Below are 24,850 nucleotides of genomic sequence, written 5' to 3'. Positions count from 1 at the left end.
AATGTAAAATATTTTAAAAATAATGTGTTTTTTGAACAATCAAGTATAAAACATTCTAGTACACCCCAAAAACTAAATCCGAACTTCCTAAAAAGGGCCCCTTTAAGCCAAAATAAAGAAGAATATTATTACTTCTAAGACATCGTAAAAAATTGACAAAATGTATAAATATGTGCTGCGTGCTTTCCTCTCAGTAACAAAAATAAAAAAAATAAACACAAACACAAACTCTCAGCAGCGTGGATGGCATCAGAATGTTCCCTATATCACTGCAAAGGTATTTCGACTTCTATTTATTGATAAGTGAAGAGCGAAAAATAGCTTTGCTGGGAGTATATTGAGGCATTTAAACCTGTATAGAATGTGTCCTTCAGTATGTATAGCGTTTCTACATTTGAAAACCTGATAAGTCTTTGCTATTTTTTTTTTTGCCGGTCATCCTCTCACTGCCTCAACCTTTTATCACATTTATTTGCTGGTTACATCTGTGTTAGGTCTTAATTTGGAGGGCACCGGGCAAGCTGTGTGGGCATCTTGCCTTGCTGTTCCCACACGTCCCTGCTGGACACGGATGAACCTTGACCCCTCAAGGTCCTCGCCGTGACGGGAAGAGACTCCATTCAGTCAACAGTTTCTATTCAGTGTCGCGCCTGTATTTAAAAGCCGAACTCACATTGTGGTCAACGCCTTTCCATTGTCTAGCCAGCAGGCGAGGTCAGAAAACTGGCTGCTACAGGCTAGGGCAAGACTTCCGAAAGCCCATTCACATCTGACCTGACCCCCTATTCAGTGCTGAGTCATAGGGATAAAACGCTGGGAATCTGGCTTCTCTCTCCCAGATCTTTTTTCTATTGGTGTTTTTCTGTTTGAAGAGCAACCAAAGTGACAAATTATATTCTTAAGAGAAGCATTTGTTTCTGCTTGGCCATGATGATTTTTAAGATGCAAATGCTTTTTTTGAAAGAGAGAGTGTGAATGGTTTACCGTTTCAAAAGGCATCACCATGACTGTTTTGTGCAAGGCTTAATGCCTGGATAAGACTGAATAAGGCTAAAGAGGATGCTAGTGATACATGTAAGTATAAAACTTTTTACACTACACTACACAAGGTACACTATGACTACTTTGATGCGTGTATAGTATGGGAGTGGTACAGGTTAGTTGTCATAGTGGATGACAACTAACCTGTCATACACTCGGCGCATTGCGGCACCAGGTGCGACGCAAGTGTTTTTTGCTAGTTTCAGCCTGATACAGTTATCATTTTCATGTCCTGTGCCATGTTGTTTAAATAGCAAATGGTCGTGCTGGTCTGAAAACGAGGTGTCTTCTATACAGGAAAACGAGGTGTTTTAAGGCGTATTGTCGGCGCGTTGCTATTTTGAGGTAACTGAAATAGACTGCACCATTGACCAACTGAAACCTGTCAATGGGTCTAAAGTAAATGGCGCAATATTTTTTTGTTATTTAAAGAGCGCGTTAGTAATATGCGTCTATAGGCAGGTGCACAACGTGCGGACACTCTGCTTATTACACACACAGGGACGCACAGCAGCACACAAACATGTTTAAATGTTAAAAATAAAAGGATTCCTCTCTGGAGAAGCGTTCAGTCTTTCCGCTCGCAAATTCCGCCATGTAAATAGCAAATCAGCCATGGCGCGAGTGCCACTGGCTTTTAAAGGGAATGGGAGATAAGAGTCTGATTGGTTTATTGCATGTTACGCCCAAAACACACCCATTACTCATTAAGACAATAGGGACAACCCTTTTAGACCATGCACAGGGCGTGCTGAACAGTTTTCCCGTCGTTAAACTAGCAAAAGTGGCTCTTTTTTGGAGATGCCGAAAATGGAGGGATTTGACATGAAAATGCGAAGCGGAGATGGCGTACGGTATTTTATTGAACAGATAAATTGCCATATGTTCATTGCAAAGGATTATCTATTGTAAAGCGTCATGTCATCCGCAGAGTCACGCAGAGCCGAAGCACAAACAAAACAATGTTCTTTCGCCAAAAAATGCATGCAGTTTTGTTTTGCTGTGTTTTTATTTGTCCATTTGTAATATGCACATCTAAAAATGATGATAGATGCAGCAAGGTCTTTCTGTCTGTTATTATGTCTGTCTATCAATCGGAAACTGCGTACCTTCTAATCTAGTGAATCCACCAGTCATAGCTTGGCATGCTGACAATGTGTTTTTGACTGGTGCACAGATATTAAAACATTTGTATAAATAAATCATGTATAGTCTGTTTACAAAATCTGCGCATATGCAAGATTAAATGGATACATTTGGTTTAGGGGTCTAGATGAAGTGACTAATATATTCAGGTTGTGATTCTTCTGTACTGTGTGGTAATATCTGTTCTACATGACACAATATAAACTCCATCAGATCTGATTTGAGCCACTGAGAAAAAGAATAATTCTTTATTATTTATTTTTTGTTCTTGGACTCTTATTCCCTGCTCCATCAGTATCTATGGCCTCACTCGCTATGTTTTCAATTTACTGAAAACAGTCACCCCATATCCCCCTCCCCACGTCCCAACTCTTGACTTTGTCATACTTAAGCTGTTGTCAAGACTACAGTGAGGTAAGGGCACACAAGAAAGAGAGAGAGAAAAAAACTGCATGTAAGCACAGATTTCAGATTGAGGTCCCAAGACACTAGGTACAGGAAAGGGGTGAGGGCTTCACCACAGAGTGTGTTTTAAATCATCCTAAGAGGGTCTCTTTGATTTTCTACATGCAGTGTGTGTTGAGAGGTGCTCTGTTGCGCTTCTCTCCTGTGGTTCACCTGTCAGTGCTGGGAAAGTAAAAAAAGTGGTGGGCCAGCGAAAGGAAGAGGGGAGGGTGGTTGGTGTTTTATCTCCTTTCACAGGCCCCCTGAGCCCCATTGTGTGGTCTGCTGTGCCACCACCCAGACCTCCAACCGCCAAGGTAGAGAAAGGGCTGTCCGGGCTGGTCAGAAGAGGGTGCACACAGATGGATTCTGGATGTGATGGCTTAAGGAGGCTGCCAGCTCACACATTTAAAACCGCACAGCCCAGATGTTAGCAATTGAGGTGCAGTTTGTAATGAATGAGTTACTGTAAATCTGTACTAAGTCCAGACAAGCAGTGTCACAGCCTCTGCTTCCCCATAAATGGTGCTGGGGTTGCCGTCAGCACAGGGGTTGAGGCCCAGTCATTGACCCTGCCAATTATTTACTAATCCAGTCAAAGAGGGTTTTTCCTTATACACACAGAGCATGTTTGCACTGCCTTATTTCACTTTTATAACAGTTTAGCTGCGGTGACAACAGATCACAGGCTGACGCTAAAGTGGATGTCCATCATTTGAAAGGAATACACTGCCCCTGCTAGTTGCACGGATGTAGTGGTAGTGGCATTTGCATGGGAATCATGTCCATTCAAAGTGCCCCTCAGACTTCTGAGCAGATATTGAAGTAGGTTGTTATGCTTGTGTGTATGTGCATATATGTATACATGTATGAATGTCTTTTATGTATACATATATGTTTAGGTCTGGGTCTGTAAGGTTGTTTAATGTTTTTGAAAGAAGTCTCTGAGAGAAGGCTGTATGTAATGAACAATAATAACTGTTTTATATTTTAATATATTATGAAATGGAATTTGTTCCTGTAATGGCAAAGCTGAAAATAAATGCGTCACGGTTTTCACAAAAGTAAGCAGCACAACTGTTTACAACATTGATAATAATAAGAAATGTTTCATGAGCACCAAATCAGCTTATTGAATGATTTCTGAAGGGTCATGTGACACTGAAGACTGGAGTAACAATGCTGAAAATTCAGCTTTGCCATTACAGGAATAAATTACATTTCAAAATATATTAAAACATTAACTGTTATTACTGTTGATTAAATACATGCAGCCTTATCTCAGAGTCTTCATTCATAAACATTAAACAACTGTCAGTTATGTTCTTCTGTTTTTGTTTCATTGTGTTCAGTGTTCCTGTCATTTGACCAAGTTCTCCCTATGTTTGATTGTTGCATTCTGTTTTATATATATATATATATATATATATATATATACATATATATATATATATATATATATATATACATATATATATATATATATATATATATATATATATATATATATATATATATATATATATATATATATATATATATATATATATATATATATATATATATATATATATTTTTTTTTTTATTTTTTTTTTTATATATTTCTTATATATCTATTTAAATGTCAGCCTTATGTGAAAAAGCTTATTGCTAGACAAAAGCGTATTGCTAGAACCTGCATCCCACGGGCATCACACGTTTTTCAAAATTGCTACAGAAAACAGCCCCTGATTCACAAAACATGCTTGAAAACTGAGATGAGGTGCAATTTACCCATATCCAAAATATGTGAAACTTTAAGTATGATTTGGCAGTGGAGAAGTGTCTCTGGTGCCTCCTCACAAATGTTGGGTGCATGACATCCCTCAATGGAAAAGTATTGTTTTATGTAAGACATACGTTTCACCTACCTCATTATGTTGGTCTCCCATATATTTTTGGAGCAAGTTAAATCTGGTAGTTCACTAAAACAACAGGCGGTGTCTTTGGTAATCATTCAGTCCCAATGAAAATAAAGAAAAAAAGGATAAATACAAACATTAGGGGTTGTAAAAATAAAGAAAGAAAGGTCAAGCTCTTCTCTGTCCAAATGGGAATATATCTGAGACATCTTTTATATGCATTTGTAGTCACTGCTTATATGGAAAGTACATTATCACAGTCCCTGGGCCTTAAGTGTTATAGCATTGTTCTGAAGCCTTGGAAAGGACCACAGTAAGTGTCCCTGTGCCGTCTGGATTTATGATCCTCTGGAGGACAGCTCTAATCTGGCACTGGTCAGTTGGCTTTTAGAAGAGAGTGAAGGGAGAATCGGTCTGCTTTGAACTTTCACAAGGCCTCACTTTTTGGGGAGCTGCTCTCCCATCTGAGCGGCACAAGACAGTAAATCTCTAGCCAGTGCGGCACAGCACTGCTTAAAGTCTTCATTTGTTGCCCAGCAAGACCTTTGGCAGTGTTCCAGTAAAGCTTTGGGATTATTGATCTTGGCTAGGGCTGCTCACTCTCCTCACTGGGATTTTGGGATCTACCTTAGCATCCAGGCAAACTTTTAGGGACTCTCATCTCTGTCTCTACATCTCCGCTCACTGTCACCCTCTTGGCCAATTCACTAAACAGTTGCACATATTTTACAGCTCAAGCCCCCTTTTTTTTTTACTAACCTCCCACAAACAATTCATCACCCTTGTCTAAATATGCCTTATTTCCTAAAATAGTACAACCCCAAATCAGAAAAAGTTGGGACAGTATGGAAAACGCAAAAAAAGAAAAAAAAAAGAAAAGTGATTTCTAAATTTACTTTGACTTGTATTTCATTGCAGACAATATGAACTCAAAATATTTCATGTTTTGTCTGGTCAACTTCATGTCATTTGTAAATATGCATCCTTTCCTGTCATTCAGACCTGCAACACATTTAAAAAAAAGTTGGGACAGTAAAGAATTTACCACTTTGTAATGTTGCCATTCCTTTTCACAACACTTAAAAGACGTTAAGGGACTGAAGACACCAAGTGATGAAGTGTTTCAGGTGTAATTTTGTCCCATTCTTCCTGCAAATAAGTCTTAAAGGGGTGGTAAAACACATTCTTTTGAAGGCTTGACTGTGTTTGTGGGGTGCACTGTAACATGTGTTCATGCTTCGTTTAAAAAAAAAATTGCCTTATTTTTCATATATTTGACCTTTATTCTACACTGCTCTGTCCCTCCTTGTAAAACGGTCTGATGCTTTCCGGGTTGTATGAAGCCAGTCCCTCAAAAATACGCAGTGGGCTCTGATTGGTTAGCTGGCCTAGTGTGTTCTGATTCGCTAACCGCAGTGCACGGTTGTCGGAAACGTCACGCCCCTTACCTGGAGGCTGTGCTTTGGTCAGTATTAGAAACAATGGCGTCAATAAAACCATATGAGCCCGAATCAGACCCAGAACATTTGAGTGAAGATGATCGAGCAGAACCTATTCAGTCCTCAAGAGTAAAGACTGCGGATCTATAATCGCTACTGAATGGCACTTTAACTTTTGTATTTTTAGAACGATTATAACCAAATATCTGTCGCAAGAACTATTAACCCAAAACGAACACTAAGCACTGGCTTCAACTAGTAAGTTAGCCAAATCACACACAGAACCATGTTTAGCATGCCTGTAGATAAACAATACATAAAAGCTCTAATCAAAGAATCATTTACACTAATGCCAGGTTCGCTGTTGAGATTTTAACGTTAGTGTTTGTAATGTTAGGTGTTCGTCGGATAACGTTAAGTATGAATGAGCATTTAACAGACTGGTTTGCAGAACAGCGCTGTCATCTGTTTACTTCCTTGCTACAACCTATTACAGGAAAACACATCGATGAAATATAAATCAGACTTACAGGTTGTGGCCCGTAAACAGCTTCTGTTTGTAAATCCAGCTTTCAGGACAAGCCGTTGTGCATATCCTGTATTGAACTCGCAAAGTTTGTGGAAGTTTGTGTTGTCCTCCGTGAAATGTGCAGCGCGCGTCGTGCATCCACGCACCGGCAGTGTTTTTTTCACGCAGCTGACGTTGTGCAAATCCGGCATTGAAATCGCGAAGACGGTGGATGTTTTCCTCTGTTAGATGTGCTGCAGGAGCCCTGCGCGCGCCTGATTCCCAGCTGACTCAAACACACGTGCATATAACATGCTGTATGTTAAACGCTCTGCAACGCACCCCCGTCCCAAGGAAGGCTGAACAGAGCAAGTACCCCAGACCTGCAATCCGGATGAAAATAACAGCGTTTCCTCGGCATCGCGGCAACAACACTCCAGCCTAACTATACCACAACAGCGCCGCGATACAAAATGGCCTCACCCCCCCTTATTTAATCTTCTCGGAGGAGGGGTTTATGTAAATATTGAGCCTGTTGATGTCACCAACCCTGGAGGAATGTCTGTAGTCGCCTGCTGGCCGTTTGCTGTAGTTCTTAGAAACTGATTTCTTTAAAAGCAAATATCTCCCTTTGCTTTAAACTTTGAACGTTGTAACTTTGCAGATGTTGTTTATGCTCAAGCAACAACATTACACGCTAGCTAAAGTTAGAATAGTGAAATCGTGGTTTACCACCCCTTTAAGGTGGGCAACAGTACGAGGTCTTAGTTGTCGCATTTTGCCACACATTCTCTATTGGAGACAGGTCGGGACTGCAGGCAGGCCAGTCAAGTACCCGTACCCTCTTCCTCCGCAGCCAGGACTTTGTAATGTGTGCAGAATGTGGTTTTGCATTGTCTTGTTGAAATATGCATGGACGTCCCTGGAAAAGATGTCTTCTTGAAGGCAGCATATTATGCTCCAAAATCTCTATGTACTTTTCAGCATTAATGGTGCCTTCACATAAGTGCAAGTTACCTTTGCCAAGGGCACTGATACAACCCCATACCATGATAGACCCTGGCTTTTGGACTTGTTGCTGGTAACAGTCTGGATGATCCTTTTCTTCTTTGGTCCGGAGCACACGGCGTCCATTCCTCCCAAAAAATACCTCAAATACTGATTCATCTGACCACAGTACACGTTTCCACTGTGTGATGGTCCATCCCAGATGCCTCCGAGCCCAGAGAAGTCGACGGCGCTTCTGGACACTGTTAACATAGGGCTTCCTTTTGGCACATTACAGTTTTAACTGGCATTTGTGGATGTAACTACGTATTGTGGTACTTGACAAAGGTTTGCCAAATTAGTCCTGAGCCCATGTGGTGATATCGCTTATAGATGAATGACGATTCTTGATGCAGTCCGCCTGAGGGATCGGAGATCACGGTTGTTCAGCTTAGGCTTGCGCCCTTGTCCTTTACGCACTGAAATTCCTCCAGATTCCTTGAATCTTTTAATTATGTTATGCACTGTTGAATATGAAATATCCAAATCTCTTCCTATCTTTCTTTGAGGAACATTATTTTTAAACATTTCAATAATTTTCTCACGTATTTGTTGGCAAACTGGCGATCCTCGGCCCATCTTTGCTCCTAAAGGATTAGACCTTTCTTGGATGCTGCTTTTGTACCAAATCATAATTACAATCACCTGTTAACATCACCTGTTTCAAATGACATCATTATTTAACCATTTTACCTCATTACTAGCCCTAAATTGCTCCTGTCCCAACTTTTTTTTAAATGTGTTGCAGGTCTGAATGACAGGAAAGGATGCATATTTACAAATGACATGAAGTTGACCAGACAAAACATGAAATATTTTGTGTTCATATTGTCTGCAATGAAATACAAGTCAAAGTAAATTTAGAAATCACTTCTTTTTTTTTTTTTTTTTTTTTTGCTGTATGTCAAATGAGTAGTATGCCTAAATATTTTGGCAAAAAAAGTTGGCAAAAATACCCAGATGAACAGCTACATTCTCCAGGATTCTGAAGTGTGCATTTGATAGACACTTTACTATCCCACAAGGCGACGTGAGATGCGACCTAAGTCGCTGGTCACATGACAATTCCCAGATGTACTATGTAGTGGAGACCGGGGATGGTTGTAACACTTTTTGTTTGAGTATCAGTAACTCAGTGGTTGTTTGTTCTAGATGTATCAAATTTTGACACATGGTAGCCACATTTGTCTGCTACAAATATAACCCACTTGGACATGTACTACACAATCACAGATTATGTGAGTTAATGTAAAATAAAAAGAGTTCCATTGTTACAACATACCCCACTACTGGGGTGAGTTGTAACTCTGGGATAGATGTAACAATGAACAGTAATTGCTGAAGTAACACCCACTATCGAATTTTTGCCTGGACATAATTGAAGAACAAAGAAAAAAAAACGTGTTGAACAACGAGAACAATTTAAACTTAGAAAAAAACATTATATTATATATATTTTAGAATTTTAAATGTAGTGCAAAACAATTGATGTGCGTTTTTGTGAGAATGTGTGTGTAAGTGTACTGTATTCCTGTCATATAAGGGTAATAAATTCTGCACATACATTCTAATAATATGCACAAAAAAACGTTCAATTGAGGCAGATAATAATAAGTAAATACTACAGCAAAAACAAATGTAATTTCTACATGAAAAATTTAGTTCAGGCAAGAATGAAAAAAAGTAAGTAAATTCTATACTAGTACTCAATTCAAGCATGTAGAAATTAAAGCGTAAAAATATCTGCATTATAAAATCAAGTAAAACTACTCAACTTTTCTGATACTGGTGTTCCTGTCATGCACTGGGGTTTGAATAATTAAGGAGGTTGATTTTTTTCGCTGTTTTCCAGCTGTATTTACACTGTTTTATCATTGCTTTTGTTGTTAGGTTTAGTAACTTGCCATTTTGTGACATTTGGAGTTCCTTTTCTACTCAAAATGACACATTCATACTCAAAAACGATCCATCAAATGTTAGTCACTGTGTGCTTGTATTGTGTACCAAGTATTGAGGTCTCTGTGTTCATGTGCAGCATTACTTCTATTATGTAGATATGGTGTCTACACAATATCTATTGTGTTATTTACTTAGATATTTCTAAGTAAAAGCATACACAAGTGTGGATTAATTCAAAGCTATATTTTTTTAGTAAAATGTATTGCAAAAGAAACTTCAACTAAGTAGAAATTACTCAACCTTTTACTGGCCAAGTTGAAATTACTTATTTTCTTTGTTAATTTTACTTAACTTACATATGTGAAATTGACTTAAAAAATATGCATGCAAAAACTTGCCAAAGAAAACTTGAGTAAACCTTACTTATTGTTTTTTTCAGTGTGCGCATAAATTATGATGGAAACACTGAATAAATCCCTCGATACGCAACAAAAAATCTCACGTGACTTCGCCTCAACAGGTAATGTGACTGATAACTGGACTCTCTTTTGGACATTTTTAAAAAACTGTTTAACGCTATCCCCACCCCTAACAGCCATAACTTAATTGTTTTAGCATGTGGGTTTGAAGTTAGCACAAATACAGTGCATCAAATTAAACTACAGAAATAGCTACTTCAGGTTATGTAAGCTAAATGCTACAATTCAATGATTGCTATATAATCTTGATGAAAAAATTTACTTTCTTACCTGAAAATCTTTTTTTGGGTCATAAAATCAACAAATTTGATCACAGTCACATACAATTTCTCCTGTGAGCTCAACAAGAAGAAGGGAGTGTATGGTATTGATTACGTTACCACAGCTCTTTTCTGACCTGTCAAACTTACAGTGTTACATCTTACCCCTTGTTACAACACTCCCCGTTCTCCGCTACAAATTGTATTCATACTACACAAATGCACACTTTATAAATATACCTTTTAAGCTTTTTTTAAAAATAATTTATTAGGGCCCGAGCACCATCGGTGCGAGGACCCTATTGGAATTGCTCTGTTTATTTATCTTGAACTTTTTTCTATTTATCAAAGAATCCTTGAAAAATGTCACTGTTTACACCAGTGGTCGGGAACCTATGGCTCGCGAGCCACACCTGGCTCTTTGACAAAAATAATGTGGCTCATCTCTCACCCTGTAAATGATCGATAAAAAAATTAGACACATCAACAGAGATCCGCTCTCTGCAGAAAAAAAGCAGCCAATTACAATTCCCTTGTTGTACAGCCAACCGAAGTTAATGAAACGTATGATAATAACTAATATTCAAGTTGTACCGGCCGCGCACGTTCATTGCTGTTAGCGAGTGTCACGAGTCGCGAGTCTCGCGACAGCAAACAATAACCACTTGCGTTTCTGTGGTAACAGCTTCTGCTCTGGGATTCAAGCAGCTGTGGCTTGTTTAAGGTAACCGAAAACCATTTTTAGAACAGCAGCGAAAATATAAAAGTAGGCTATACAAACTTTAATATATCCTTTTATTGAAACTGGTGGTCTGTTGTGGAAAGAGACATTTCGAAACATTTCACCCGTGGGTACTTTCGCTTTTGCCGCAGAGACCTTTGTGATAAATAAATGTGTATTTATGATAATCCACGCAGATTTCAGTTGACGAAAATGAATGATAAAAGCGTGATAAGTCACGAAAGACAATTGAATTACTGACAGGATGTTGTGCACGCGCTCCGAGCGCAACACGGACAAGCACAGCTTTGTCCTCGGCTGCACGTCAGATTAATAGACTACAGAAATATATCAAAATGCCAAGTCGAGTATTCCCGTAAACACAGTAGATGTTCACACACACAAAGAGGATTTATAACTCAACCTCACAAAGCCCTGCACAATTAATTCCATATTGCAATTTATTTATTGTTTTCTGCATATGTGTTTTTTTTAGTTATGGACCTAATAATTACTATTGTTGAAATTTTATTGGGGAAAAAAGCATGTTTTTTAATAATAATTTAATATTATTTTTTTCTGTGGCTCTTTTGGAAAAATGCATTAACCAAAAATGAAAAAATGGCTCTTTGGTCAAAAAAGGTTCCCGACCCCTGGTTTACACAAAAATTATTAAGCAACACAACTGTTTTCTTTGATAAAAAGAATTGTTTCTTGAGCATGAAATCAACATATTTTAAAGGATCTTTATGAAACATGTTTATGACTGTTAATAAATAAAATAAAATATTTTCAGATAGAAAAGTGTCAGGATTATGTTTGGTTTTCTGTCTTTTCGTTCATGTGCTTGTTTCTTGTATTTCCTTTCAGTTAAGGCCACATCTGCACGAAGCCAGAGCTTTCCCTATCCAATCTTTTTTTTCCCTCGTCTCAAGAAATATCTGCGTACACACGAAACCACTGAACCCGACTCAAAATAATGTAGTATACATGCCAGACCAGTATGTGGCGCTGTAATTCTGCCACAGAGATACAATAAAAATTTCACAAAATATATGGATTGGCTGTACACACAAAAACGCAAGGGTGTCGGTTTCAGATTTTTTCCACTCTGGGACCCAGTTTCAAAAAATACCCGTTTCAGGCTCCCAAAACGCTGGATCCGTCTGGACGAAACGCTAATACAATTCAAATTTTTTACGTATACAGCCAAACACATCTCTGTGTGGATGGGTCTTGTTAATCCCCTGATTGGTTTCATTGGTTATTCATTAGACACACCTGTGTCTCATTTAGTTCCCTGCAGGCCCGGATTGGCTAATCGGGAGCACCGGGAAAATTCCTGGTGGGCCGGTCTGTTTTTTTGGCCGCGAGGGCCGTTGTTGTCATGGCACTGGTTTGAAATATGGATGCTGTCCCTAGGCTGCCTGCACTCACAGCAGCCCCACTTTTTTATTTATTATTTTACCGCAGTCCAACTCTTTTTATTTATTATTTTACCGCAGCCCCACTCTTTTTATTTATTATTTTACCGCAGCCCCACTCTTTTTTATTTAATATTTTCTCGCAGAGTGCAGCCCGCAGGTTAATGATGGCGTGATTATCTTTTGACTCCCTGGCCCCGCCCCCGACACAGCACCTTGCAAGTTGCTCAAAATAAAAGAAAGTCAGATAAAAATGGATAATGAAGCGCAAATGCGGCGCTGAAAAGGCCAGAATAAAAAAGAAGAACGCTTTGGAAACTGACGCGGCCAAATGTTCTAAGCTGAGCAGCACATTTTTCCTCAAAAAAACAAATGAAGACGACAAGGCCGGTAAGTAAGCTAACGTTAAGGTAGTTAGGAGCAGTGCAATTTGCTAGCGACCGTGCATAACAACGTTGTCTGCAAACCACGTTCATGTATCAAACTTTTTCTTGTAGCTCTTCAGCAGCAGCCGCCTCTAGTCCGGTTTGCTGCTAACAATGAAGAGCAAGGCCCAGTAACGTTACGTTAACGCAAGCTCCAGTCATGAGCCCAACACACCAGAATGGGCAGGTAGGATTGTCATTCAGAAGAACTAATAATAATGAAGAGCCCTGCTCAATGAAAAATGCCCTGAGATAATTAATGATACCTGATGATTCAGCAATACATTAATGAAACTGACTTGATTTGAAAGCTTTGTAAAAATGGGATATTTGTGGTGAGAAATAAATGTAACAAATTTAATTTAGTGTCAGAAAGAGAGCCAGGACCCAGTTGTGAAGAGACTAATGTTCTCACTGTGAAAGACACAGGTAAGCTGCTATTGTAGCATAGTGTGTGAATAAGCAAACATTATCACTGAAAAAATCGTATCTTATTTGTTTCCAGTTCAAATATCTAAATATTCTTAATTCAAGATACATTTACTAGACAAGTGAAATGGCATAAGAAATTATGTCTTGTTTTCGGGGGAAAAAACACTCTAAAAAAACAAGTGATTTTTTTTGTTGTTGTTGTTGCTTAAAACAAGCTAAATCTAAAACTATTATTTTTCTTACACCATTGGTAGATAATATTGATTGTTTTAAGCAAAAAATCACTTAATTTTTAGGTGTTTTTCATACTTGTTTAGTAAATGCATCTTGATGTAATAATTTTTTTTATATATATATATTTGGACTGGAAACAAGACAAAAATACTAAGAGAAGCATTTTTTTTTTTGCAGTGATCACATTAGTTACAATATAACAACTTTCTATGCCCAAGTGTTACTAGTGACCCATTATGTTTCAATCAAATGATAGTGAATATACAAAGCCCACGATTAAAAGGGAATATGATAAAAGTAATATGAATTAAGCCTGCATATTTTTCCATTTTTAATTTTGAATTTGCTTTGATTTAATTCAATTTAATTTGAATGTGCTTTCCATGTCAAATATGTTAAAGATTAAAATATGCTTTTATTGTGCTTTAAATACAGGTGCAAAAAGTCAGATAACAGTGCAATACTTGTTTAATTTTTTAACTAATGTTCTCATATTTGTGAAAAATATTTCAAGTTGTAAAGCAGCTGTTTCCTTGAAAAAGAGATGCTACTGTCATTAGAAAGTGCAATACATTTTATTTTAATCTTTATTTTGTATATATTTTTTCTTAAAGAAAATTGATTCTCATACTGTCCTGTTATTTACTGTTCTAATAAATCTTCACTGTGAAGCAAAACTTGGGCTACTGTTTTTGCAAAACAATTTTCAAAAATACAAAGAATTACAAGGCTGTAGAGAACAGTGCGCCTATTGCAGACTTATATTCTGAGGTTTTAATTACATTATTTTAATATAGTCAGTCGGGAACTAAAGTGGGCCGGTCTAAGGCATGAAACTCCAGGGCTGAAAATGAGTCCCAATCCGGCCCTGGTTCCCTGTGTATATTTACTACCTGATTTGTTCAGTTGTTTGTCAGTTATCATCTTTGATTAATGTGTGGGTTGATGTAGATATTTCTCCTGCATGTATTATTTGTTTATTGAAGACTGTTTAATGATATTGCCTTCATGCGTGTTGCTTACCACAATCTACTGGCCCTCATAACAAGAAAATTGAAAATGGACGGCTACTTGCAGAACAGCTGCTCGCTGGAGAATTATGTGGATGTTTTCCTGGAACTATACCACGAGGTGCGCTGGGATGATGAGAACCTTAAAAGCTCTTCTGAAGCAGGATGGACGACATTCTCAGACAGACGCTGCTGTTGAGGAAGGATCACCGAATTTGTCGAATTTGTTGATTACGCCTTGTGGGTATACGGATCCTCCCTCACTTTGGGAGTCGTAGAGGATGACAAAATCAGCTCAGACTCCACTGAATTTTCCATCTCTCTGCCCGCTCCAGACATGACTCAATGTCCCAGCCTGGAGAGTCCAGGTACAAGAGAGATTCTCCACTGTGGACCCTGTGACTGCACCTGAGTCCACCATGTAACCACAGTCCACCACAGATTATGACCTAGCCTCCTCCAACTACATGTCCATCCTGGTAACAGAGCCGGAAACCACATGCATCCTGAGGCCGGAGCCCACCACCAGGTCCAGTGGGGGCTCCGAAGAGGTGCAGGGCTGAAGCGCAGCCAAGGCCCAAAAGAGCCTGGTGGAGCCCTAGTGATGGCGGACCATGGTGGAGCTGATAAAGCGCAGCATGTGCTTTTTGGTCAGTCCACCCTTGAGCCAGTTGAGGATCATTGGCTCATTAACTTAACCACAGAGCCAGCTCACACCCATGTCCCCACCCCTGAACTCACTCTCCCTCAGCCTGCTCCAGTGAACCTTTTGGATGACCCGGTTTCATCCTGTATACTTCCCACCCTGTTGTTTCCAACCAGTCTGCTAGCTCTGTCCATGTCTCTGCATTCACCTGCTCCAAAGATGGCTCCCTCCAGCTCTCCGGCTCCATCTCAAGCCTCTCCACCACTAGCTCTACTCTGTATTGGTTGCACCGTGGGCCTCCATTCCGTGGGCTTCGTCCTGGTACTGCACTTTCTCAGCTCCACCATGGTCCGCCATCACTAGGGCTCCACCAGGCTCTTTTGAGCCTCCGGCTGTGCTTCAGCCCCACACCTCTTAGGATCCGCTGGGTGACTACTTCCTTCCGACTCCACTATTGTCCTCACTTTCTCCAGTGTCGCCCTGTTCTGCCAGGCCCATGTTTCTGCCTCAGTCCCTCCACCTTGGACTTCCAGGCCTTCGATGCTGCCTGGGCCATCATCCTTTATGCTTACATCCTTTATGTCTACACCACGTCCAACTCCACCTCCGTTCGTCGGCCCCCAGGCTCCACCCAGGAAGTGCGTCAGGGCTACACCTCTCTCTGTCAGCTCCTCCGCTGTGTTTCCCTCTGCCGGCTCCTCCAGTTCCCTACCCTTTGCCAGCTCCACACCTCCCTCCAAGACACCTTCCTCCCCCCTGCTTTTGGACATCTGTTTATGGCGCAGGGGGGAGTAATGTAAGGATTGTTTGATTTTATTGTCTTTTCATTCATGTTTCTTGTGTTTCCTTTCCTGTCTTGTTATTATAAAAATTACTTGTTATAAAATTACTGTTTTTACTGTTTTTATCAAATAAATGCAGCCTTGGTGAGACTTCTTTCAAAACCATTTTTAAAAATTGTACCGACCCCAAACTTTTGAACAGTACTGTACAGTATGCATTCTCTAATGCAAGAAAAATAAATTTCATATTGTATGAGTATTTGTATGTTCATTGAGGATTTTAGAGTAGGGTGTTTGAATTGCACCTCTCAATTTTACTCATGTTCACCTTACCATGCTTCACATGCTGCTAATAACTGGTGAAATTTAACTCTTTGAACCTGTACATTTTTAAAATTCCATTGAATTCCGTTGATCTCCTTGTTTCAAAATGAAGCTTATAAGATTTTACTTTCCAAGTCTGCGTCCCACCTCCAAGTTTGAAGTATTTTTTTATTTTTAAATGTGTCCAAAGCATTAGATATTGTCTGTAAGTGATATTTAATGGGGCCTCTTTGAAAGCCTTGTGCCTTGCCAAGCACATAACTGCAGGCTCTTTAGACATTGAAAAAAAAAAAACACACACACAAAAAAAAAAAAAGTGAGACCAGCTCAATTTCATGGTAAGTGCATCTGGCGATATCTAGACATTTCTTTCAAGTGTGTTCTCCACAGCTGACTGATATCTTGATATCTGAGAAACTTGTCACACAGAGTAATTGGCTTTCTGATATCTGAACACACCCTTATATGCCCAAGGTAAAGCCCCGGTGATGTTCTTCAGTTGGGTCTTTCTGTCCAGTGTAACAGTTGTGGTGTGTTGACTAACCACAGTGACGCAGCACAGATACTCCTGCTCATTGCTCAGGAATCATTTTGGTATTCTGAGCACTCAAAAAACCGACTGCTACATGCAAAACTTTCTCAGCTCATTTAAATACAAGCTTAAAGGGATGATGAACTGAAAAATCAACTTTCCCTTGAGCTTTTGATATATAAAAGGTCATGGTAATATAAGAATATACTGTAAGTTTCAGAGCTGAAAACTTCCTTGTTAGTCAAAGAAAAGCTTTTATAGACACCAGTGAGTGAGTGAGTGAGTGAGTGAGTGAGTGAGTGAGTGAGTGAGTGAGTGAGTGAGTGAGTGAGTGAGTGAGTGAGTGAGTGAGTGAGTGAGTGAGTGAGTGAGTGAGTGAGTGAGTGAGTGAGTGAGTGAGTGAGTGAGTGAGTGAGTGAGTGCGTGTGTGTGTGTGTGTGAGTGTGTGTGTGTCCGACCAGAGTGTGTGTGTGAGTGATTTAATCATTGTGTTTGTTTGATATTTTGCGAGTCCTCTGAGCATTTCCCCAGATACCCATATGGGCTGACGGTATAGCTGAAGCTCATTTAATATGTAAATCTATCCAATCCTAGCCGTGGGCGTTTACTTCCAAGTGTTCAGTGCGGTACGCCCATCAAATCCGAGTGTTTTTCAGAGAGCCTCAAAACCAAGGCAGAAAATAGCCGATTACTTATTCATTACGATGTTTTTGAATGTAAAAAGCACACAAACGTCATGGGTTGACCTCAGACAACAGTATAACATTTTTTAAAAAGCCAGTTCATGACACCTTTAATGAATATTGCAATTGAACATGAGAATCCAGACAATTTTTTTGACTCATACTCTGACATATTGATTATTCATTTTCATTTTTCATACGAATAAACCATGAGTTTAACAGATATTTATTTCCCTCTGGCAGTTATGCAGCCCAACCGTATAATTCAGATCTACAGTACTATGCGCCGCTCTCCAAATACAGCTCAACATATGAACCCATTTATGTTCATTTAACTCTGACTGGTGCTATGAAATGGTCTAGTGGCTGTTTGCTTGGGCAAGTAACCAGAGAGTTTTGTGGTTTCCAAACCCACATGGAATTTATCCATCGCACCCAAGAGAATGACATGTAACCTGAATTGCCTTGGTAAAGCCCCAACCTCAAGAATGGAAATGAAAAGACATTCATATCTGCAGCTGACTGTGAAACACATAAATGATGGTGAGAACCCCAGAGCAGGACTGGATCCATTGCAGCTCGGTTTGGCTAGAGAGCAACAAGAGGAATTACAGTTTGGCTTCTGGCCACTGGCCTATTTGTGCAGGCCAAACACCCCATTCAGCTCATGCCATGTCTGGCCCTCTTTAGACAGCCGCTCACATGACTGCAAATTGTGTCATCTCATCCTATAGACGGGTCAGAAAATTCTAGCTTGTATAAATGGTTGATAAAAAGTGTTTATGCCTTCTTGCACACACTGTATGAATGTGCATTTGTTGTTTTTTTGTAATTGTTTTTTTCTTTAAAAGAGTGACAATTCCCTCTTTCCTGAAGAGAAAGATGTGACACCCGTGAAGACACTTACTTATTTTCGCTGCTCTTCTCTTAAAAGCATCAAATGTAATGGTAGTCTCTACAGGCCAAAAAGCAGTTATCAGTCGAGTGTGGGGACCAGTCTTAGTTATCAACCACCCTTAGACACATGACAAATTAGCATTTTGTTGTATCAGCTGTTTTAAAAACAACTGTATGAGATATGTAGGTTTTTTTTTTCAATTATTGTTTTTTCTTTCATATCACTCCTGTCTCATCATCGTGATTGTGTGGTGCCTTTGTAACAGGGTTGAATGTCATTCAAACATTTTTTATGTATTTGCTGACTTTGAATTGAGGGAGCCAACAGGTCATGTTCATTCTTGTGTTTTTCATTCGCTTAAATATTGAATATATTGAAAGAAAGGTTTTTCTCCATTCTGTCACTTGATGGAGTTTTGTTTTTTTTGCCATTGTCGCCTTTGGATTTTGGCTTGCTTAGTTGGGGACACTAAATATTCAACAATATTATTGATTTGCCTGCACTGAGACCATTGTATGAGAGTTGAACTTAGCTGGATGATGACATCACTGTTTTCTCCAGACGGCTGTATTGATTAATGAACTAAATTAATAACTTTTCTACAACCGAAATGAACCATCACTGAACTTACTTAAGCTAGACTATGACACTATTTTCTTCTAGATCTGCTGTACAGCCAAAAGGCAAAAAAAAAAACTTTGTGCCTTTCTTTTCCTGTTATCACTGGTAAGCTGCTTTGAAACAATATATATTGTGAAAAGCGCTACAGTATATTAATAAAGGCGACTTGATCTTTCTGTGTAATCCATTTGCTAAGCCTACAGTAAAAAAAGAAAAGAAAAAAGAAATAAAGCCAATCAAGTTTCTGTAATGTACAGTTCCGCATCCTGTTTGGTACAAAGAAAAATGAACAAACATAATCAGTTGAAATTAACTGGCTTGGCAAAGCGTGTTTGAAAGTTTTGAAAAAAAAATGAAAAAAGGTTTGAAGATTGAATGTTTATAGTCCAGGTAGATAAAAGCGGTTATCAGAAGTGGACAATTCATGCTTGATGATGAAAGTACAATGTTGTTTTCTTCATGTTGTTCCTCCACTCTGCCTATTGTGATTTTAAGAGAAATGTCAAGGCACTAGACAACTTTTCAAAGCTGTAAGCTGCTCTCTCTGTTCAGCGAGGCTGCTCATTGGTCCCATTGACCTGAAGGCTTGACTGTATGACCCAGTGGTCATCCCAACAGCCATCTGCCACCATAGCGCGAGGCTTACCATGTCCACATTGTCACGCAACTTCAAACCAATGTGAGCTCAGCTAAAGGAAACTGTTCTATGTTCTGTCACAATTTACAACTAATGGTGTTCATTTATGAGAAAGAAAGAAAGAAAGAAAGAAAGAAAGAAAGAAAGAAAGAAAGAGAAAGAAAGAAAGAAAGAAAGAAAGAAAGAAACAAAGAAACAAAGAAAGAAAGAAAGAAAGAAAGAAAGAAAGAAAGAAAGAAAGAAAGAAAGAAAGACATCCTTGTGTGTTTGTCTCTCCCATTTAAATGACCTAAGAGATCCAGTGCAAACCTTGTGTTCTCCAGAAGGGGGCCTGCCTCAGACAGACATGCAGTCGGACAGACAGACTGGTAAGCCAGCAGGCCCGGGGCAGCTCCTTTTACCAAGACGGATTTGTTAACACTGTTTGGGTCGGTCGAGCCCTGGGCTGAAGTGACCTAATCTGTCATTAAACTCCTGTTACATTATGAGCAAGGCACAGCTCAGTGCCCCCTAAAGACTCCCCTAAAGGAAAGATGAGACACAATCTTCTGACTCAGTGAAGTAGGCTGTCATGAAAACAGCAGACACTAATAAATCCCAACATGGCACAGACGCTTGCACTGCATTGCAAAAACAAGTGCTTCATTTGTTATTCTTTTTTAATAGAATTCAGTTACAGTACTTTGGACAAAAGACTCATCCCACTGAACATTTTTGTTTGATTTCTCAGGTCTTTCTGTCTGTTATGAATAGATTAGCATCAAGTGTCCATCATGCTTGCAGATTGTGAAATGATAGGTGTAGATGCATCTGTTTGTTGTAGCAACATATCCTCTGGTCTGACTTTATGTGCCCGTGAACTGTATTTCCTTGTGCTTTTATCCACCAACACATTGCAGGTTATCTCATTTGGTTAGGGACATCTGATGCTGTATCTCTTTTGTTTTGAGGAAGGTAAATGGTTGATAACAGATAGCAATCTCTGTGTATCTCGATGTCTATGGATATCATGGTTTCACTACGTCTCATATGTCGTTATCTCCTATCAAATGTTCATTCAGGAAAAAATGAACTTAAACATACACTGCTATTCAGAAGTAAGATTTTTAAAAATGTTTTTGAAAGTCTCTTATGCTCACCAAGGCTGCATTTATTTGATTAAAAAAATACAGGGTTACACTTTACTTTAAGGTGTCCATGTTACAGTGTAATTATACATTTAAGTACTGAGTAATATTAACTACATGTACTTACTATAGGGTTAGGATTTGGTTCAGGTTTGGTTTAGGGTTAGTTGCATGTAATTATGCATAATTTACAGTTATTACTATAATAACTATATGTGACAGTGACACTGTAAAATGAAGTGTTACCAAATACAGTTAAAACACAAATATTGTGAAATATTATTAAACTTAAAATAACTGTTTTCTATTGTAACATTTTGAAATTTAAATTATTTCTGTGATGACAACGCTGAATTTTCAACATCATTACCTCAATAAGCATTTCTTATTATTAGCAATGTTCAAAACAGGTGTCCTGCTCAATATCAAAACTGATATTTTTCTTTGGTGAATGGGAAGTATAAAAGAACTGCAATACATTTGGAATTGAAATCTTTTGCAACATTATAAATGTCACGTTTGATCTATTTATTTAATACTTCTTAATACTTTCTAAAAAATACTTTCTTTTTTTAGACATTGAACGGTGTTTTTTTTGTTTGTTTTGTACTAGTGAATTTTAGTGAATTAGTGAATTTTCTGTGGATACAAGTAGGTGTAATTCTCATTTTGCTCACATGCATTGTTATTGTATATACATATACATATTGTTTCAAAGCATCTTCACCAAAAATGAATGTTTCAATGATACAATGATGTCACTGGGCCCTAATGAACATCTGGGGCAACAAAATGATGTCATATAACAATAAAATATACAGGCCTGGAAATCTGTGCATTTTGCGTAGCCGGTTGCATTTTGACCTCCAAGTACACAGGTACTTTTTGTCACTCTAAACTGAGCAAAAAGCTGGTAACGCCTTTCAATTTGCATATATGATTGATATTTTTTCTCCATAGCCGATTTCTATCTGAATTGCTTGATGATATGGTGGTGAGTAATAACGTACATGTGTAATGTGAAGCATGTAAAATCGCTACACTATTGTACTGTCAACACATTATTAAGGCAGTAAATAAAGGTTTTGATTGTAACAATTGCAATAAGTATCATGTAAATCCATCCATTGATGGCATAATATGCTGTCAAATTAGGCTGGGTCCAAACTCGAGCTGGTGATGTCTCTAGTTACCCTGGGATGGGCATTCTGCGATAGAAAGCTGCTGTTCAAATTTCAGAAAGATGATCATGTGCATTTAACATTTCATCAGACATGACTGTAGGTTATAGTAGGTTATGAGATTCATAATGTGAAAGTTCTGCTAAAAAAATATGTTTTTAATCTAGATTAAACCTGAGTGAGTGTGTCTGAGCCTTGAGCTTGAGTTTTGTAGCCCCTTTGGTGGACTTGTGCTATCCTAGGCACTATCAGCAGTCCAGACTTTTGTGATCTTAAATAGCGTGATGGATTGTAGTGTGAAGCAAGATCAGTTAAAAAGGACTTCAAATGTTTTTCTACATACATTTTTATTATCACAAATGACTCCTGCAAAAAGGAAAATGTCCTTGCTGTGATTTACAGAGTTAGTCTTGTTGTGACTTTGGAGCAGAAACTGTATGATATTCCTTGCCTTGATAAAAGTTAACAGATGGTTTTGAACTGCTAGTGCTATAATGAAGTGCTGACATAAAAGTATAATCAAGAAAGCTTTGACAAAGCACAAAGCTTTGACATATGATCAGCTTTTAATCAACTGTACTATCAGTTTTATATACGGCAAGTACATATGAACTAAATCTGCATAGTTTCCCTGCTGCACATGAACCTCACATTACACCGCCTGAACATATGTCTGCTGTTCTGTGAGGAATGTTTTAAATTAATAAGTAGATACCAAGCTTTTTACCTTTTAGAAAGGTATGAAAACTATTTAGGGGTCATTAGAGGATTTATTTGGAGAAAGGAAATCTTATTGTTATAATAAAAAATCCTTTATGTTCTGTTTTAGGTTCTCAGAAGCTTGAAAAACATATACACAGGTTACCATTTCGTGACTTTTCCTCATTTATGAGAAGTTTCGACTTGACAACACACTTCAAACACACTGAATTCTGGTCACGTGCAAGTGCATGCATATTTTAAGATACAACAGAGATATTGTGTAATAATAATAAAGCCTTAATGGTATCTGCCTCCTGGGTTCTAATTAGGTTAGAGGAACCTGAAGAATTTGAAGGCAAAATGAAAGATTAATTTGAATCCCAACCATAAAAACAGTCAAATAAATCTCCTTTCATTTTTCTGTTATTTTTGCAACAGTAATTGAGTTATTGCTTTCTTTGTTTGTCGTTGCTGTTGTTTTTTTTAACCAAGAATTTGTCCTGCTGGATTCTCACCAAATCTGCACAGTAATTTTACACGAGCCAAGATGATCTTGATGCTATTTTCAGAGAGCAGTCATAGTTCAATAATTCTTTATTTTATCTTTATTTTCAGGTACAGAAGTACTTTGAATTGCAGCCGCTGAACCGAGGGAAGCAATGGATTCTTGCAGGCACCACAAAAAACAACATGGAGGCTGTGAGGGAGAGTTTCAGTCAACTCATCAGCCTTTTGGAAGAAAAGGAGGTGCTACCTAGCAGGATATGATTCAATCAAACTTCAAAGTGGAAAGTGGGTTTGAAGTATTGCTTGCTAGAAGGAATTTTTTCGGACTTCTTCGTCGTTGTTTTATAACCCACTAGAGACATAGATGCAAAAAGCCACATGTTTTGATGAGCTGACTGACATATTTGTCACCCTGGGGTCAAGGGCCACACATATGCTGATTTAGTAGCAGGTGAACCAAAGTCCTTTAAAGAGATCAGATTTTTACCATTATTTGTAAAAGTTATAAGCTATCTGATAAGCTATATGTTGTTTATTAGTTGGTTGTTATATGGTGTGTGTGTGTGTGTGTGTGTGTGTGGAATTTATGTTAATAATATATTGTATAGGCCTACATACATACAATGATGTATGAACCAATCCATATTTCTTAAAATGGCTCCAAATCTGAGCATTCATTCAGAATCTTTTAATATATTATATATTATATTATGTCATTATTCTTCCTTCCTTTTAGATAATGTTAGAAAGGCTTCCTAGACTAAATGAGTACTAGGTTACTTTTTCTCAGTTTACTCTCTCGTCATGTTCTTAATTTTGTTGTTCGAAAAGACGACACGCCCTTTTACTTGGCACTGGTTTGAGCTGGAATACAAACTCTATCAATCAGTGTCCGCAACAGCTGCATTTGACAAGTCCCTGTCCGCCAGGCTTAAGCTCTCCAACTATCTGTGGAGGCTCCTCCCCGTCTGCCACCTCACTCCTCGCCCAGCCACGCTCTGCGGCCTCACCCCCTGCTTCCTGCTGGTATTATCCAAATTCCTCTCCACAAATTTAGATTTCTGACTGCGCGCCTCTCTGATGTGAATTTTGTCTCCAGACTTGTTTCAGAGTTTAGGACTCACACATGTTTCTGTATATTTATAGTGTTGTGTATGTTTTGCCCGCCAATTGCCACTTTTGGGGAAAAACAGGAATTTAATCCATTTGATTCATTCGATATTTCATGTGATCTTTTGTGTACCCTCAGCCTACAATCTTCATGGCAACACTTTACTATAAGGTTAAATATATTTTTAACATTAGCTAATGTAAAGGTGTTATGAACTGCATATTAGACTTTAGATTTTAGAGCATTTACTAATCTAGGTTCTTGTGTTTGGTTTATACAGATACTATTGTCAATTTTATGTTTGTTCATAATATATGTTAAAAATGTATTAGTATATGTTGAAATTAACATTGCAGATATATATATTTTTTTTAAATTAAATTTCAAATTATTATAAACAAGTATTATATCAATATTAATGCATTTATATTTATTAAATGCTATGACATTCATGTTAGCCTTATTTTAAAGTATTACCATCTCACATTTGAATCTGAATGTTGTCTTCATCATTGTAAATATCACATTTATTTGGAATAGTTTATTATTACTGACAAGTGCATTTAAGTGTAAAATACATCTGATGTGCCCAGCAAAATCGAAGCAACCCAGTAACATAATCGAACTGTCCGTCGTATCATTGCTTCCCCATCTTATCTCTGTCTCGAACACAAATTTCATGCGCTCGT

General features: G+C 38.3%; 1 protein-coding gene across 1 annotated transcript in view; it reads left to right on the top strand.

Annotated features, from left to right (window-relative positions):
* The window catches only part of arl15a (ADP-ribosylation factor-like 15a), a gene marked incomplete at both ends in the record, with an annotated part of 204,273 nt that extends 180,962 nt beyond the window's left edge, over nucleotides 1–23,311 (top strand). The window contains one exon of the mRNA XM_079815133.1: nucleotides 23,159–23,311. Coding sequence (XP_079671259.1) covers nucleotides 23,159–23,311 — 153 coding nt within the window. The remainder of the gene's footprint in view (nucleotides 1–23,158) is intronic.
* Nucleotides 23,312–24,850: the final 1,539 nt, after the last annotated feature.

The sequence above is a fragment of the Gobio gobio genome, assembly GCF_949357685.1.
Source record: "Gobio gobio genome assembly, chromosome: 4".
Lineage (NCBI taxonomy): Eukaryota > Metazoa > Chordata > Actinopteri > Cypriniformes > Gobionidae > Gobio > Gobio gobio.
Note: the sequence above shows the minus strand (reverse complement) of the source record. Positions and strands in the feature narration are given on the sequence as shown.